Source organism: Poecilia reticulata, chromosome 15 (assembly GCF_904066995.2).
Source record: "Poecilia reticulata chromosome 15, P_reticulata-male-v2, whole genome shotgun sequence".
Classification (NCBI taxonomy): domain Eukaryota; kingdom Metazoa; phylum Chordata; class Actinopteri; order Cyprinodontiformes; family Poeciliidae; genus Poecilia; species Poecilia reticulata.
This window is the reverse complement of record NC_088844.1, coordinates 17,570,017-17,587,567: the sequence shown is the minus strand read 5'-3', so window position 1 is coordinate 17,587,567 and position 17,551 is coordinate 17,570,017. Positions and strand designations below refer to the sequence as shown.

The following is a 17,551-nucleotide window of genomic DNA, read 5'->3' as shown; positions in this document are numbered from 1 at the left end:
ATTTTGTTGCCACTTTTCTGAAATTAGTAACGTATCGTGAATTAAATTTCCTCCAAAATCTGATTCATTTTAATTCAGACTAAACGTACATTTAAATAATTTCCTCGCATTTTTTGGAAAACAAAAAACAAATGCAAATTCCAAGAATATGATTTATTTGTACACTCGAAGTAGATATACTAATCTCTTATTGAGGGCACACCACAATAAGGTTTCATTGCTGCATTTTCAAATATCAGACCCTAACATATAAGTCATAAAATAATACATTCAAACAAAAATAGCATCTCAGCCTTTTGAAAAAGAAAAACTAAAAAAGAGAAAATAGAATATCTGAAAAAAGTTGGATTTTTTTCTAATCAAAATTATCAATAAAAAAATAAAACATGCAACTATCCAAGGCGGTATTAAATATTGTAATTCTTTACAACAAAACCTAAGTTTTGGGGTTGTAAAATTGGAATCTAAGCCCTTGAAATATAATTTGGTTGTCACACTTCTGTTCAGATTAGGATTTTCATCACAATTTAGTTAAAAACTAGAAAGAAAAGAAAACCAAAACATTACCTCAATCTTTTAAAAGAAACTTTGATTAAAAAAAACTTTATAAAAATGTTTACATTTTATTTTGTTGCAATATTTTCAGAATATAAACATGTGATCTGTAACCACAATCACAAATAAGACACTAAAAAAAATTGACTAAATGTAGCCACAAAAATATTTAGGTATGTAAAACTAAGCATCTCTGATCACACTTTCAGTTTCGACATGATAGATTGATGATAAAAAAAAATAGTGAAACAAAGACACAAACCAGGATCTTTATATGATTTATTAGTTTAATGTTATCTTACATAGAAATTTGTACAGAAATAGTCACTTTAATGACTCCCATCCCCAAACCTGAACTGTCTGGTCTGAGGGATTTCTGCAGCTGGCCAAAAAAATAATAAAATAAAATAAATCACAAGCATCAAACTGTAAAATATCCTTTTGGAAGAGTCAAGAAACTAAAAACCATCTTCATTTGGAGAAGACCAGGTCTGTTAGCTAGTTTCATTCCTTGTTGACCAGTGGGACGGCTCTGTCTAACAAGGGGTTAACACTCTCTTTCCACTAAAACAGAATGGAAGCAATTTTCAAAAAATAATATACAAAACCTTTTTATACTTCACGAATGATATTTACAAACCATCTAAGCACAACACTTTTATGAATGTAGTTCAAAGTGGCATGCTTTTCTTCCTTTATGTAACATCAGAGGCGACTGTAACCGTCAGCCACGGCAAATCCAACACACGTCATGCACGTTACGAATGTACAGGTTGGAAACGTCACATTGACAGGCAGCTACGGGACAGCAACCGCTGATCTTCATTTAACCAACAGAACTCGCCTGTTATTAGCCAAAGTGCTTCACTAATAAGAAAAATGAAAAACTACACAGTTGCAGAAACAAATGGAAATGAGTCAGAACAGGAAACAATCAACATACGGGTAAGAAAAAGGCCGACAGTAATTTAGCTGCAGAGTTTTAAAGCTGCAGCTGAAACACGTGGAACCACCAACAGAGGCTCGTCTGAGAATACATTCATTTGAATGAAAGTGTGAGAAATCAGAGGCCAATGTAAAGCACTGATTAAATAACTTAAAGTGTACAACAAACAGTTTTACTACAGTAGAAGTGAAGTATTTTTAACCAATGCACCTAAACCCAAAGGCTACTGAAACTTAAAAACATTTTGGTCCCAATGATACATTTTAATTTCTTTCAAAAAAAAAAAAAAAAAAAAAAAAAAAAAGGGGGAATCAAGTAGATATTCTACTGCAATTAGGAAGAAACTCAATCCACATATCTTAATAATCTCTAGAAAAGCATAAGCAAACTAAATGTACAAAAAAAAAATCTGAGAAAAATAATGGAAAGCAAGCCCCAGAAGATGCTAGACTTTAAAATTAAATGAATAATCAAATACAAAGCTAATGAGTAATTGCTGGAGGGGAGTGAAGCAAAGATAAAAAATTAGAAAAAAAGTAGCAAACTGTAAACCTGTAGCTTTTCTATCGCTTAGCAAATGTTAGTAGCTCCTTGAGCAGAAATTCAAAGAACCCCTTGGCTAATTTTCATCACTTTCTTTGATGTTCAGGTTTTCATCTCCCAGTGTAACATGTAGGGGAAAAAAATTAACACAAAGCATTCTTTTAGCACCTCTTTTCCCGTTTGACGTGCAACTCCTGTCTTTTATTGTGTAATTACAAAAATAGGCTGAAAACAGCAGGCTGAAGGTTGTACGACAGCCCAAGTTAGGAGCCACCTTTTTCTCAAAGCTGCAGCCGTTTACGGTCATCTCCTTTTTCTGAGGAATGATGAATGGAGGGATGGATGTAGTGGCAAGTCTTGGGGTCCTACAAGAACAATCCTAGGGGCCACACTTGATGTTACTACCTGGGAGTAGCTAGAGACTTCTTATTGGATGTTTCAACTCTTGATCTGCCAAATCCAACTGAGCTACACCCATTAAGGGCGGATCATGGTTTCTGTGCGATTCTTGTGCTTGTTTACACAAAAATCCCAAAATCGCAGCACATCCTGGGGTGAGCCCGAATTTAATGCAGTACAAAAATAACCAAAGTTTTATCCACATGAAGGTACCAAAAACGCTTAAGGTGTGTTGACTCGATCGCGCTCTGTCGCTGTGCGTTTCTTCAAAGGCTGCGTCCCATAATGATGACGTCTTTGGGAAAGCCGTCCATTTTGGCCACTTCAAAACATCCCAGCTTGCTGTAGAACTCCAACATTCGTTTATCAGACTGACGAACTTTACAGAAAGCACCATGGGAACCTAAGAGGAAGAAGAAAAAAACTAATCGTGACGACCACAGATTTTGATGTATTCTGATAGAAATGTATTTAAACAGAGCAAAGATGAGTAAGCGAAGTGGAAGAAATGATGGTTTTCAAATATATTTAAAGTGTGACATGGATTTGTATTCTGCCACTCCGAGTCAGTATTTTGTAGAACCGCCTGTGGAAAGTGATTTGGGGAACGTCTTTACCAACTTTGCCCACCTAGAGCCTGAAAATCAGACTGATTGGCTGAACTTGAGCTATTTGGCCTAAAATGAAGTTTTATAATTACAGACATGACATAACTCGACACACACTGTTGCTCATTTTGACCCTGTGAATTCTTACACTACCACTGAGAAACATACACTCTTTGGGATAGCTGCTACTTACCATTGGCCTTAAGAGAAGATAACAGACATCCCATCATGCTTTTGGCCACACTGGGGTCAGTGACTTTGGCGTGAATGTCCACCTTGATGAGAGATGGGAAATTGGACAGGAAAGATTCTGGTAGACCCTCCTCCTCCTCATGAAAACTCAGAATCATCTTCTGCAGAAATGAAAAGTAGACCACTCAATAACAGGAGACTCTGTGCTGCATGATGTCAATCCAGACGAAGTGAGATCGTACCTCGGCCTCAGAAAGATCCTTTTCACAGTCTGGTTTGTGGTATTTCTCCTGCATGAAGGGAATCCAGCTCAACTCGCACTTCTTGATGAAAGGCTTCACATCTACGGTGCCGAGAGCGTAACCACAGATCCCCTGGTCATCTTCCAGCACGAACCCATAGTCTGAGCTCACTGTCAGCAGTCCTCCAACTAGCCTGCAGTCAGATGCTTGGTCACTCACAGCTACTAGGTTTCAGTCAAGGAGTTGACGGGAACTTTCGTACTGATGTTTTACCTGTCCCCAATGAGGTCAGGCTCCCCATCAGCGAATGGCTCATCTTCCATCCCTTCGCAGTACATTTCCTTACAGATTTTATAAACCGCAACCTGAAAGAGAAGCAGATAGCGATCACTGAAGTTTTACGCTCTCAGAGGAAGCCGGCTAATTGCTACTAGAGCTAACGATTATTTCAGTAATCTTTATTCAAGCTATTATTCCGATGACTAATTGAGTAATTAGCTCGATTAGTCATCCGATTGCTTTTTCTTGGCACATTCTGCAGTTTAATTTGACCGCTTAAGTTTATTTTATGCAATATTAGAAATGCATGAGAAAATGCATTTAAACAATGTGCCTTTTAAATAAAACATCTAAAGCAAAGTATTTTTTGTACAGTTTTGTCTTAACTGCTCTGAGGGTGTTGTTCTTCCAGTCAATGGCATGTTTTAGAGTCTGAATGCTCCAGTTGATGATTTGATTACTAAACTAGTTATTATTTCAATAATCAATTAGCTGTAAAAACAAGGAAATCAAATTCCACCGTTATCCAAACTGTTTGGCACCCTGAAGTCGTCTGTTAAATATTTTTTCAACAATTGATTAGTTTTGACCAGTCGTTCCTATTTCACCAGTAGCTTACAGATTGCTGAGCAAATCGCTACAAAAATGTGGCACACCAAAGTACGGCTTCAATCAAAGGGACATTACCTCGTCTTTGGGATAGTAGGGCCTTATGGTATAGATTTTGGAGGTTGGCAAAGAAGGTGGAGGCTGGTAGAAAAGATCGTTTGCCCCATCTATTGGCAACAATCTCTGTGGGTATCAAAAGAAAGAGGTTCAGTCTAACAGAGAACAGGCAGTCTGTTGCTTCGGCTGACTGCCTAACTGTGCATTTGCCAAGTCGCGCCACTGTCAGCCCAAAACAGACCGCAAAAGACAGCGAAGGACTTTGAAAGTTAAGATTAATCAATGACCCAGAGTTCCTTGTTGGTCTGACAGTGGACAACTAGAGCAAACACCACTTTTTTTTCTTTTCCTAACTTTTTCCTTGGAGCAGAGAAAAACACAAGTGTTTGCAAACACAGTGAAGTGAGGGTTTCGTTTTGGTCTGACTAAGGCTTTACTGGCTGAAGGAGATGCTCCTTTCCCTTTGGTAAGGCATCGCAATATTACGCTTGCGCAGGGCCCTCCTGTTGAGAAAAATAATGATGCTGGCGCAGAAATACAGAGAACTCCATGAAAAAAATACCAGAGGGGTGGAAATCAAATAAGAGTCCTTTTGCTCAATGACATACCAAATGGAAGTGGTGTTTTAGAGAGGAGGCTGGTGTGTTTAATCTTGGAGTTCTCCCTTTGCACAGACGCTTGCGTACTCGCTTGCGCTGCGATGCTTTTTGCGCGTGCGCTCGCAAACACAGGGGTGTTTTTTATCTACAATTTTTTTGCGCTGTGCTTTCCTGCAAAGAAACGACATGTCATGAAAATAAAACCTAGCCATGCTCGCTTGCGCCGCTTGCGCCAGGGAAAAACAGCATCTCCTTTGGCAGCTGCTGAAAGAAACTAAGAGACGTCAACCAGAAAACGCCACGCCAAAAAAAAACCATTTGAACGGCTTTAGGCTCTTTTATGAAAACGGGGGAAAAATTGCCATTCCACCCGTAGAGTCTGATAACACTCCAAAGTTAAAAACCTGGATGTTACAGGATTAGTTTGTTACGATCAGCTCACCTTTGACAGACCAAACCTCATCATACCTGCGCACATTTACCATCGTCTTCCACAGCACTGTTTTTTTTTTGTTTTTATTGCCATTATTTCGGTGCATTAGATACCTGGAACTCTCCTGCTAGACCTCCCCTAAAGGCCCAGGACTCTTGTTCTCCTTTAGGGAATTGTGCTGAGGACTGACTACGACACCCTGTTAGGAGCAGAGCCAAGCGGACATTGTTACCACAGGATGGGGCTCTGATACAGATGAAAGGAGTGGGGAATGAAGGGGGCAATATGTAATATAATTTTTTTTTTACTCATTAAAACATAAAATGGAATAAATTAGTGGTGCATAAAAATACTTCAATGACGTGATGGGGTTCAGGCATCTAAATCTCATGTTTGTGGAATTATGGTGAAACTCAAATGCAAGATTACGTGTTTAGCAATAAAATTAACCAGCTATAAATCTCAGTCTGCAGGTTATCGGCTCATTTTCTTAATCTCCTCCAACCTTTGTTGCGTGTAAAGAAAATGTAATACTCCTCCTGCTGATGGAACAATGCTGACCAACAGTGGGATAAACTGTTCTGTCTATGGCTCACAACAGAAAGCTTTAGCTGCCATCACCCCACTGATCTTAGCACCCCGTGTGAAGTCACATTCTCATTTTATCTGCCTTGTCACATGACGGGGGTTGAGGGGAGCACGAGTCATTAAAAACCAGGAAGACTGAACGAGAGGAAGTCAGCACACTCCCAGAGTTAAAGGGCCTCTCGGTTTGATATTAAAAGCCACAGATAAAACAACTCAAAGTAAAAAAAAAAAAAAAAAAGAAAAAAAGAAGACGATAAAAATAAAAAATATAACTAAGAGGTCAAAACACAGCAGAGAAAGCGTATGTCTAAAGCACGCACTGCTCTTTAACAGATTGAATAAAACGGCTGCCAACGAAGTCTGAACCTGGTTGACAAGAAGCCCTGTCATGTGACCAGCCAAATGCAGCGCGCGTGCAGGACGCCTAAGCCTGCTTTACACGTGAACCTCACACTGATCAAAACAATGTCCTGGGAAGAGCTGACAGCACAGCATGCAGATGCACCCGCATGAAGGAACCCTGAACTGAACATTACTCATTTATTTTTAAGAAAGAAAAAAAAAAGCTCCATCTCTGTAGATTTACCTCCACCTGAATCAGCTGGATGTAAACAAGAAGCAGGAGTGACTGCTTGTTTTTAATCCAGCTGCTGTGGATGTGAGCTTATACGTTTGATGTTGAGGCCAAAACTCAAGTTCCTCTGGGCAGGTGCATCAGGCTGGTCTGAGAGTTTATTTAGGCCTACTGACAGAAACAAAAACAAGTTAGGAAGATGCCGCTAAAGAGAGAAATTTTTGGAGTTAACCACTGGAATTCAAGCTTAAAAATCGCTGCGCAGGATGTGACTTCATCCGGAGGGTTGTTTCCTTTCCTCCAATTCAATCGTTTCACATAAACAAATTTGGTTTGAGAAAAAAAAAATAAAAAATTCCATAGATCAAATTCAAACGTGAACAAAGGAAAGAGACAACGCCTGCATTGTGCATACATCGGCCACTGTCGATCCAATAGCAGTAGAAACTTGTACTGTGGATTCTTCCATCTGTACATAGTGAAGGGAGAAAACAGTAGAAAATAGTTATTAGTAGGTGTTCTTAGTACAACATTTAGGGAGATTGCGACTAAGTGCCGGCTGCAAGGCTTCAATCAAGGGAAAATCCACGTGAACTGATGAGACAACTTGTGTATGGTCACAAACAAACACAGCGTTAAGAAACTGCGCAACACGGCAGCAGATTAAAATCCAATTAAATAAATTCAGAGACCGATTTTCTCAGCGTCTCTGGCTTTTAGAAAAATATGTCCATTTTAGGTAAAGTCAGACGTGTAATGTGTGAAGTGAAGCCGTTTTCCAGAGCAGGTTTTGCTGCCTGCTGTGTTCTGTTGGAGATCCCAGCTTTACAAAGTAGCTGGACGGGGAAGAAACCTGTGAATGAAACTGGGTTACAAGAAGTAACCTACAGGCCATGCTGGTGCTTAAGGGTAATCAATGCAACTCTGAAAGAATGAGACATCGTTCCAATAGTGGATGCCACTCAAACTGTATCCAGTGTTTAAGCGCACACAAGTGCGAAGAGGAGACCACCTCCTTTCTTTTAAGGGTAGACGATAAAGATCAGGCATGAGCCGGTTTGTTGCTACGACGGCTTTCCAATGCTGTGAAAAATTATAGCCTGTATACTCAAGATTTCTCCCAGAGAAATGCACTGCTGACCCTCCCCCACCTATTCCTGATATCACCAGCTGGGCTAGAGAATTACAAAACCTCTCCCTCATTTACAGGAAAGATAATCATCTGCTTGGCAATTTTTCTAATTTAAAAAAAAAAAAAAAGTGTGGACAGTGATTGTGTTTAACTAAAGGAGGACCACATCTCTTTCATTAAAATGCCAAATGATCAAGAACTACATTTGGCAAGCTACAAGCAGCATTTCTTCTCTACCCAAGCAGATTACTAATTATATTGCTAATTTGTATTATACTTGTGCTATTCCACAAATAAAATAAAAAGCATACATTTCAGGTTAGTAAACATCTAAGATACACTACTTTTAGCTGGTGTTCTGATTTTATAGATATTAAAACATCAGGTTGCATTTTTTTAGCGGTAGGATTGATTTTCTGCATTTTAATGCAAGTGTCAGTATTTTTACTGCGAGCATCTCATACCGGCCCATGCCCAATACAGACTGCGGTAACAAATCAGGTGATAATCATCATCCAACTAGCGGCCTCGTCTCTGAGGCAATTTTGCTAAAATATTTTCAGCAATGTTTCAAATACTTTCAGCTAAAACACTTCAGATATGTTTGAGTTTATTTTTCTCTATGCACCAGAATGGCCTTCAACAATGAGTCAGTCAACTTGCTCTCCAAGCTCGCGTGCGCGCCAGGGCATGAAACAGGGGGGGGGGATAGGGATTTCCCCTATGCCCGTCCCCACAGACAGAAATGGAGGCAAGTGTGTCTGAGTGGGAATGTAGCAGTGATGTTACTGGACACACAGCAAGCAGCAGTAACCCTGGAGTGGTATTATCCATGCTGGATATTGGAAATGTTGGAACATTTTGTTGGATAAACAGGGAGGCTGCTAGCAGTGCAAGCGGCATTCAGTCTGATGTAAAAACATGTAAATTACAGAAAGCAATCAACATGTGTTCAATAGGAGGAATTTCTTTGATGCATTCTGCTTAGTCTGTGCAAAACTGATCTATACTGATCTACGATTACTTATAGAACTAACTTCAGATTATTGTCATGAACAAATGTTTTGTGAAGATGCTAAAATTTTTAAATTTAAATAAACCTCACTTATTAAATCTGCACACCTAATTGATTACTGATCTAAGTGTTTGCTCCATTAAATCGAATTTTCTGAAAGTGTCTTTTAACAAATATGTGTTTGTGTATACATTAGACGCTAAGCTACATTTTTTTTTTTTTTGCCAAGACGAAGAGGCCCCAAAGCTCCTCAATACGTACCAAGCCACAGGACAAAAGACTTGACCATAGACATGATGCTCTTGATGTCCCAGATGTAGGGGTAGAGGTCGAACAGGATGGTGCGGTTGGCTGTGTTGGACAGCCGTGTGAACATGTGGATGACGGAGCAGCACATGTCTTGAAACTTCTCCGCCCGCAGCTGCCATTCAACCACCTGAACGTTAAGATCCAGAAAGATAATAAATACTCGTTAAGCATAAGGGGTTCATTGATGCTCGATCTGGGATGTGAAATCGCAGCTCAATTAATCGGCCCGTCTTCCTTAGGCAGCTCTTAAATACCAATAGGTTTTATAAACAGAATCAATCTGCCTGCTTTGTGTTGGTTTGATCTGATCTGGAGATGAATTAAACCAGCTTGTCTTTGTTATTATTTATGTTTGAACTCAACTGTACTGAATTCATTTTGTGAAAACTACAGCATAAATCTTAAGATTTCTTGTTTTCGACTTTTTCTACAGAAAATATATAATTTTAGTTTAATATAAGACAGTGAAATTTGTCCTCAAATGTAGCTTAAATAATGAAAGGGTTGATGGAACATCTTTCTGTTGCTTATACCTGTGTTTTTCCACTGTAACGAGCTAAAATGTCAATACACAAAAATAACAGATGACTTAATATGAGAGGAGCTGTTTGAACAAACAATGGCTCACCACTGTGCAAGCATCCAGTTTACCAACACCACCCAATGGACACTGAGGGTAGTACACATCCACCATTTTGTTTTCAACTCCATTACCAGCTGGTTTAGTTAATAATGCACCTCAGTTCTCACACAGACGTGTCTCTCTTCAGAAAAAGTCCTGCTTAGGGAATCGCCTCACCTTTTCACTTTCTTTTCTCTTGCAGTTGACGCTGACGACGCTGCTGTTGGCTCTCAACCAGTTGAACTCCTTTAACATCTGTGTGGCCTTAGGTCCGTGTTCGTAAGGCAGGTAAAAGAGCTCAGCCAGGAGACACAGGTCCTCCAGCGTCGGAGGCTCTGGTGTGAAGAGAGGCTTCTCGTCGGGGCTGGGCACATACAGATCCTGATGATTTAAAAAAAAAAAAAAAAGAAGAAAAATATGAACTTAGAGGTTTATTCTGCAATACTTTTGTCCTAAGCTTCAAATATACAGAATCTTAGTACCTGTTTGAGTTGGTCATCCGTCTGCATAGGAGCAATATCACTCCCAGAATCCTCCTGGATCGACTCTTCTGGGGACTTGGACTCTGCCAGACTCTCCTTGTCTGTATCCATGGGCTTCAGGTCCTCGGCCATTTTGTCAGCCAAGATGGGAGCGACGTCTTTCTCTTCCGGGTCGGCTTCTGCCTCTGGCTCGTCCAGCTTCTCCACCACCATCTCCATTGGCTCCTCATCTGAATCCTTCTTTTCCACGTCCACCTGCATAGACACAGCAAATCATAATATATATACTTTTTTTTTTGAAAAGCAACTGAAAACAACAGTTTTAATGAGACGGGTGCAGGGATGAGAAATGATGCAGTATTATTTCATAATACAAACAACTCTGTTCATCGTTAAACATGAATAATTGTTAGAATTAACTATACAACAATTTAAATCTCACCTCTTCTACCTCTTCAGGCGTTTTTGCCATAGCGAGTGGGAGGGGATCGAGGAGGAGAGGGGGCATTGCAGGAGACATGATGGGCTGCTGGAACACAGTAGTGACTGACGTGGAGGAGCAAAGGGACGGAGCTGTCATGGAAGATACATCAATGGCCGTGCTTTTGGCACCACTCTGAGGCACCTGTCGGCCTGAAGGAGCACAGGGTTAATCCACTGGGTTTTCACTTAAAAAACATGGCCTAAAATATTCATTGGGATTGCTCTTACTGTTGTATTGGAGAGGCACACTGAATTCTGCAAGCCACTCTGTCAGAGCGAGCTTTAAAGCGAGCTGCGGGCTGTAGAGTATGTCCGTCTCCAGCTCCTCATCGCTGCCTTCATTCTCAAGCTTGATCTGGATGGACACAGTGCTGTCCTCGCCGTCAGCTGGTCCAGAGAGGCGCAAATTAATGACTTACAAGCATTATGCTGCATTATCACAATTTCATATTGGTAAAGAGTTCACACAGAGAAGTTTTATTTAACTTCAAAAAAATTCCTGTGTGTGAGGAAAGGACAAAAAATGTTTTCAAATCTACCACTGTGTCTGAGAGATAATGAAAGCAGGTGAATGGGAGACCCTAAGCAAACTTCAGATTATTCAAAGCAAATTTCTTCTAATTCCAAAATACCTCAAGTAGAAATAATTTTTAGGATCTAAACCAAACCTGTTTAAGAGCAACTGTTACCAGAGCCGTGGGTGTCCAAATTAGCATGTTTTCTTTGGCACATTTAATAGGATTATCTAATCCTGTTTTGCAGACTTCAGAATAATTGTAGAATAATTCTAAGTATTTATACACTTATCCAAACTTGTAAAATTGAGAGAAATGTAACCTTTTCAAAGCTGCATAGCAACTCTCAGTGTAATGTTTTTCAAGCTGCTTTGGCTCATACTTACTCATGACCACATCTTTGCGAACTCCGTTCATGTTAGACTTGTACCAGGTGGCCAAAGTGTGAATGGCGACAAAATTGGATTCGAACTCGCAGTTGGGGTTGGTGAGGACTCCCTTCAGCCGGGGGATGAGCTCAGTGGAGCGGCCCTTGTACGGACCTAAAAAGAGCCTCTTTTGGTCGTAGTCATTGGCATGAAAATTGTCCCAAATAACAGGGGCTCTTCTCAGGATCTTTGACACCTCTTCAATGGACTCCACTGGGATGTCTTTAGAAACCACTTTGGGACCTACGGATAGTACAGCATATTAAAAAATAGTTAATATTATTCCGCATCTATAACACCAAATGAGATTTATCTGAACTAATGGAATGATGCTCATATGGAAGGACACCGTTACACTCACCTGTCCACAGCACATCAATGCTGGGCAGGAGTTTCTCTCCAACTGTGCGGAGGTAGGGGGATTGCGAGACATTTGGGTAGCAGAATGTTCCACAGTACTCTGTGTTTCAGCAAAGAAGAAAATAATTAAGTAAATGATAATACAGGCATTGGGAACTGTGTAAAATTGGAAAGAAAGATGGAGTGTACCTGTGGGGCAAAACAAGAAGGTTTCAGGCTCTCCCAGGTACTGGTAGATTTCATTAGTTATAGAAACCTGAGCATGAGCAAAAGAGCTGAATACTTCTTTGTCAGCAGGGCACATGTTGTGGTCAATATCGTCAAAAAGTAAGGCAAAGGATTTGCAGCCAAAATGAGTAACCTGAGGGGGGAGGGAAAGAAAAGATGGCAGGTATTAAACACAAAGAAGTGAATTTGTAGTTCAATAGGAATGTGCCCATGATTAAGATTTTATTCCAGTGTTAAAATATTTCAATACCTGATCAAGTTTTCTTTTAAGTGCAGAAACTTCTTTCTGATTAGAGAAAGTTATGTCTAATCCAGGGGAAATGGCATATATAAACTCTATCCCATGCTCCTTGGCGGCACTAACTAAAGTCATGAGTTGTTCTGCAAAACAGATGATAAAAAAATACACACACAATTAACTATGATTTATGTTTCTTAAGCACCACATCTTATGGAAAAATTTAGTCAAAAATATTCACCTGCTTCTTCTACCGAGTACAGTTCTCTCCAGAACATTCTGTGCTTGTAGTCGTCTTTGGGTGCATAAAGATATGTGTTCAGCCCCCACTTCTGTTGCCTGTGTAATTTGGTAATGTAGAACAGTCAGTGTCATAATCCAAAATAACCTGATATTACTTTATTAATTAGAAGAATGCACAGTACCTCCTGAACAGCTCTTTTCTCTGTTCCATAGTCCATGGACGGCCGTAAAAGCCTACATAGAGAAAACATGAGTTTCAATGCAGTCTTCTTTCCATTTCAAGTCACATTAGCAGCATATTAAAGGCTGCCATATTAAACAACCTACCCTTCAGATATGAATTATAGCTGGAAAGGACATTAAAGCAGCATGCACACATGCTAAATTTGGCTTCCCATTTGATCATATTTTACTAGACTATTTTACAACCTTTTGGTATTCTCAAATCTATAATATCTTGAAATGATAAGTCTGGACTGGACTACCTAAATTAATGTAGAGGCAAAAAAAGAGGTCCAGTGCAAAACCAAACAAAAAGCTGTCCAATTGCCCCCATTTTATGAGTTGGGGAGAGGGGGGGCGACGTAAGCTTTCATGGGCCAAATGAAAGACAAAGGAGCAAACCCGAATGTAACTCGACCTTCAATATCTTTCATTTCCCATGAATCACGATTTTATCTTGTAGGCGATAAATGATTAAAATTTGGAATATATGTCTTTTTTACTGCATTTTTTTTCAATAAGCGATCAATTTAGAGCTTTCCAGACCGAGCTGAAACCCTGCATGGTGAGCATGCATTTGGTGCAAGCACAGAAAAAAAAAAAACATTCAACACAGTGTACGTTAATGTCACATTCACAGACTCGTTAAAATGTGATCCACCTGCCTCCGGGAACACATCATTGTTATAATGATAAATTACAAAGAGGATCACTGCAGCATTTCTACGTTCAATCTCTCAGTTTACAGATAATAATTGAAAAACTATTTAATATAGATTGAATTTTTATATTTAGTCATCATTACCTTCAACTACACCACTAATGAATTTTCTGTGGCCCGTCGTTTCCACTACGATGCTGGAGTCCGCCACTGGGCCCGGGGCCTCCACACAAGCCTCTCCAGAGACTGGGCTGGGGCTCGGCTCAACATCTAACGGAGGAGTGTCTAAAGTCTTGTCTTTTTGAACCATCGTAGAAGGGTTTCCTTGACCCACTCACAAAATCCGGAGGAAAAAAAGACAGGCGGCAAACCAAATGCAGGTTGTTGTTTTTTTTTAGCACAAACAGGCACCCCAAAGGAAATGCACCGCGTCACTCTCCGTGTAACGTCGGCAAAACTCGCGGTGTTAGCGACTATATTCTTCACTAAAATTCAAAACCTGCTTTTGCAAAATGTTCTAAAATTGTTATCAGGCCACAAAGAATACTATGCATGTGGACAAATTCATAAAGTAAGTAAAACCGTCGTCCGTCTGTATCCGACCACCCTCTTCGCTTTATGATCAAATTTGACCTACTTTTCCTTGGTTCTTCCTGTTTACACCGAGTGCGCATGCTCACGAGACTAGTTCAGACCAGTCAGAACCGGATCTAGGTGACAAAACAGAGCAAAGCTTTTAGGTGTAGAGAGAGCACCTTCTCTGCAGACGCCATTGTAACTGAAAACCAACATTTCTTTTTACATATTTACATAATTAGATTTAAAAAATAGATTATATATATATATATATATATATATATATATATATATATATATATATATATATATATATATATATATAATTTGTTATATTTTTGCAATACGTTACTCGCATGTTGATGGTAAAAAATGTTAATTGTATTAATCAAAAACTAAAGTTAAGCTGAATGAAAGACTAGGGTCACTCAAAATGTTTCAACTGCCATCTGTTTGAAATGCTTTAATTTATCCGTATGTTCAGTGACTGTGTATCTCCACAGCTTTTTACAGATACCCCTTACATTTACATTTTAAATGTACTATGGTAATAAAATAATTTCAGATTTATACTCTTGGGCAGGTGGAAAAAGCAACAATGCTTTTTTTCACCTGCCTTATGATTTTTAAAAAAAGCCTATAGTCCAACACAAATAAACATAGGTGCTAGTGTATAAAATAAACATTTAACAGCAATTCCCAACCAATCTTCGGATCTTCTGTTGGTACTTTTTGTGGAGTCAACATTACCTAATGCCACATGGACTGAGCTGCTAGCATGTCATAGTAAAAACAAGTTGAGTTTGACTGGTCTTACAACCTAGTAATTTAAGCTTATTTGTAAAAAAAAAAAAAAAAACATTCAACACAGTGTACGTTAATGTCACATTCACAGTCTCACTAAAATTTAATCCACCTGCCTCCAGGAACACATCATTGTTATAATGATAAATTATAGATGAGATGTGCTTTGTAGCACATCACAGCTACAAAGCAGTTCAAAGTGCTTTACATAATAAAATGTAGTAAAAAAAAAACCACTACTATGGCAGAAAAAGAGATTGAAAAGTTGTAATCTAGACCATAATTAGTCTATTTTCCAGTTACTAGTCAAAGGAAACTTTAAAATTACACTGCTCAAAAAAATAAAGTGAACACTTAAACAACACCATATAACTCCAAGTAAATCAAACTTCTGTGAAATCAAACTCTCCACTTAGGAAGCAACACTGATTGACAATCAATTTCCCCTGCTGTTGTGCAAATGGAATAGACAACAGATGGAAATTATTGGCAATTAGCAAGACACACTCAATAAAGGAGTGGTTCTACAGGTGGGGACCACAGACCACTTCTCAGTACCTATGCTGTCTGGCTGATGTTTTGGTCAGTTTTGAATGTTGGTGGTGGTTTCACACTCGTGGTAGCATGAGACGGACTCTACAACCCACACAAGTGGCTCAGGTAGTGCAGCTCATCCAGGATGGCACATCAATGCGAGCTGTGGCAAGAAGGTTTGCTGTGTCTGTCAGCGTAGTGTCCAGAGGCTGGAGGCGCTACCAGGAGACGTGGAGGAGGCCGTAGGAGGGCAACAACCCAGCAGCAGGACCGCTACATCTGCCTTTGTGCAAGAAGGAACAGGAGGAGCACTGCCAGAGCCCTGCAAAATGACCTCCAGCAGGCCACAAATGTGCATGTGTCTGCACAAACTGTTAGAAACCGACTCCATGAGGATGGTATGAGGGCCCGACGTCCACAGATGGGGGTTGTGCTCACAGCCCAACACCGTGCAGGACGCTTGGCATTTGCCAGAGAACACCAAGATTGTGCTCTTCGCAGATGAAGGCAGGTTCACACTGAGCACATGTGACAGACGTGACAGTCTGCAGACGCCGTGTAGAGCGGTCTGCTGCCTGCAACATCCTTCAGCATGACCGGTTTGGCAGTGGGTCAGTAATATTGTGGGGTGGCATTTCTTTGGAGGGCCACACAGCCCTCCATGTGTTCACCAGAGGTAGCCTGACTGCCATTAGGTACTGAGATGAGATCCTCAGACCCCTTGTGAGACCATATGCTGGTGCGGTTGGCCCTGGGTTCCTCCTAATGCAGGACAATGCTAGACCTCATGTGGCTGGAGTGTGTCAGCAGTTCCTGCAAAATGAAGGCATTGAAGCTATGGACAGGCCTGCCCGTTCCCCAGACCTGAATCCGATTGAGCACATCTGGGACATCATGTCTCGCTCCATCCACCGTCACATTGCACCACACTGTCCAGGAGTTGGCGGATGCTTTAGTCCAGGTCTGGGAGGAGATCCCTCAGGAGACCATCTGCCACCTCATCAGGAGCATGCCCAGGCATTGTAGGGAGATCATGCAGGCATGTGGAGGCCACACACAATACTGAGCCTCATTTTGACTTGTTTTAAGGACATTACATTGAAGTTGGATCAGCCTGTAGTGTTTTTTCACTTTAATTTTGTGTGTGGCTCCAAATCCAGGCCTCCATTGGTTAATAAATTTGATTTCCATTGATGATTTTTGTGTGATTTTGTTGTCGGCACATTCAACTTTGTACAGAACAAAGTATTCAATGAGAATATTTCATTCATTCAGATCTAGGATGTGTTGAGTGTTCCCTTTATTTTTTTGAGCAGTGTATATACAAGGTTTTAGCCTTGATTTAAAGGAACTAAGTGTTTTAGCATTTTTGCAGTTTTCTGGAAGTATATTCCAAAATAGTGGAACATAAATACTCAATGCAGCTTCCTCCATATTTGTTTTGGATTTTGGGGATGCAGAGTAGACTTGAACAAATAGAACTGAGTGGTCTGTAAGGCTTATATGGGAACAGATCTCTAATGTATTCTGATGCCATGTCTTTCAGCAATTTAAAAACCAACACCAGTATTTTAAAGTCTATACTCTGAACTATCAGTAGCCATTGTTAAGGACTTTAGAACTGGGGCGATGTGCTCAAACACTTAAGTTTCTCTTATTAATCCTGCGTACTTCAGGGAATAGGCCAACTTTGTTTCTGAAGGTTCAGATCTGGGTCCATCACTAAGCACAGATTTCAGGCCTGATTAGTGGTTTCCAGTTATAATAGCGGAGGGTGCATGCTGACTCTTGATCATTTCTCTTTAGGTCCAAAAATCAGTCTGTTCAGTTGAAGGAAGTTATGGCTCATATACACATTGATTTATTCTGTGCACTTACTCTGTTTGAATGGGTTCATAGTCATAATACGGAGTTGTCCATCTGCATAGTTGTAACTAATCTTTTTTCTTTATAATTTGAGGCAACAGGATCATGTAAATATTAAATAAGAGGAGCCCCGCGATTAAACTCTGGCATCTGCTTGTCACTTCTGTCCACTCCAATGAAGTTACCTATTGACACAAAAAAGTTCCTGT

The 17,551-nt window shown here is 40.1% G+C and overlaps 1 protein-coding gene across 2 annotated transcripts; it reads right to left on the bottom strand.

The window, feature by feature from the left end:
• Nucleotides 1-817: 817 nt before the first annotated feature.
• oga (O-GlcNAcase) lies at nucleotides 818-14,211 on the bottom strand. 2 transcript variants are annotated; one of them, XM_008429688.3, is made up of 19 exons: nucleotides 13,707-14,211; nucleotides 12,862-12,913; nucleotides 12,678-12,775; nucleotides 12,449-12,579; nucleotides 12,160-12,331; nucleotides 11,972-12,070; nucleotides 11,569-11,853; nucleotides 10,896-11,054; nucleotides 10,627-10,817; nucleotides 10,185-10,439; nucleotides 9,880-10,083; nucleotides 9,033-9,207; nucleotides 7,040-7,093; nucleotides 5,576-5,661; nucleotides 4,452-4,556; nucleotides 3,759-3,850; nucleotides 3,486-3,678; nucleotides 3,245-3,404; nucleotides 818-2,846 (listed from the first exon to the last, which is right to left on the bottom strand). In XM_008429688.3, the coding sequence occupies exons 1-19, from the start codon at nucleotides 13,870-13,872 to the stop codon at nucleotides 2,710-2,712; spliced, it is 2,814 nt and encodes a 937-aa protein (XP_008427910.1). In that variant the 5' UTR covers nucleotides 13,873-14,211; the 3' UTR covers nucleotides 818-2,709. The 2 variants fall into 2 exon arrangements, with proteins under 2 accessions (XP_008427910.1, XP_008427911.1); XM_008429689.2 differs by lacking the exon at nucleotides 7,040-7,093 and having other exon boundaries at nucleotides 13,707-14,210.
• Between the last annotated feature and the right edge of the window lie 3,340 nt (nucleotides 14,212-17,551).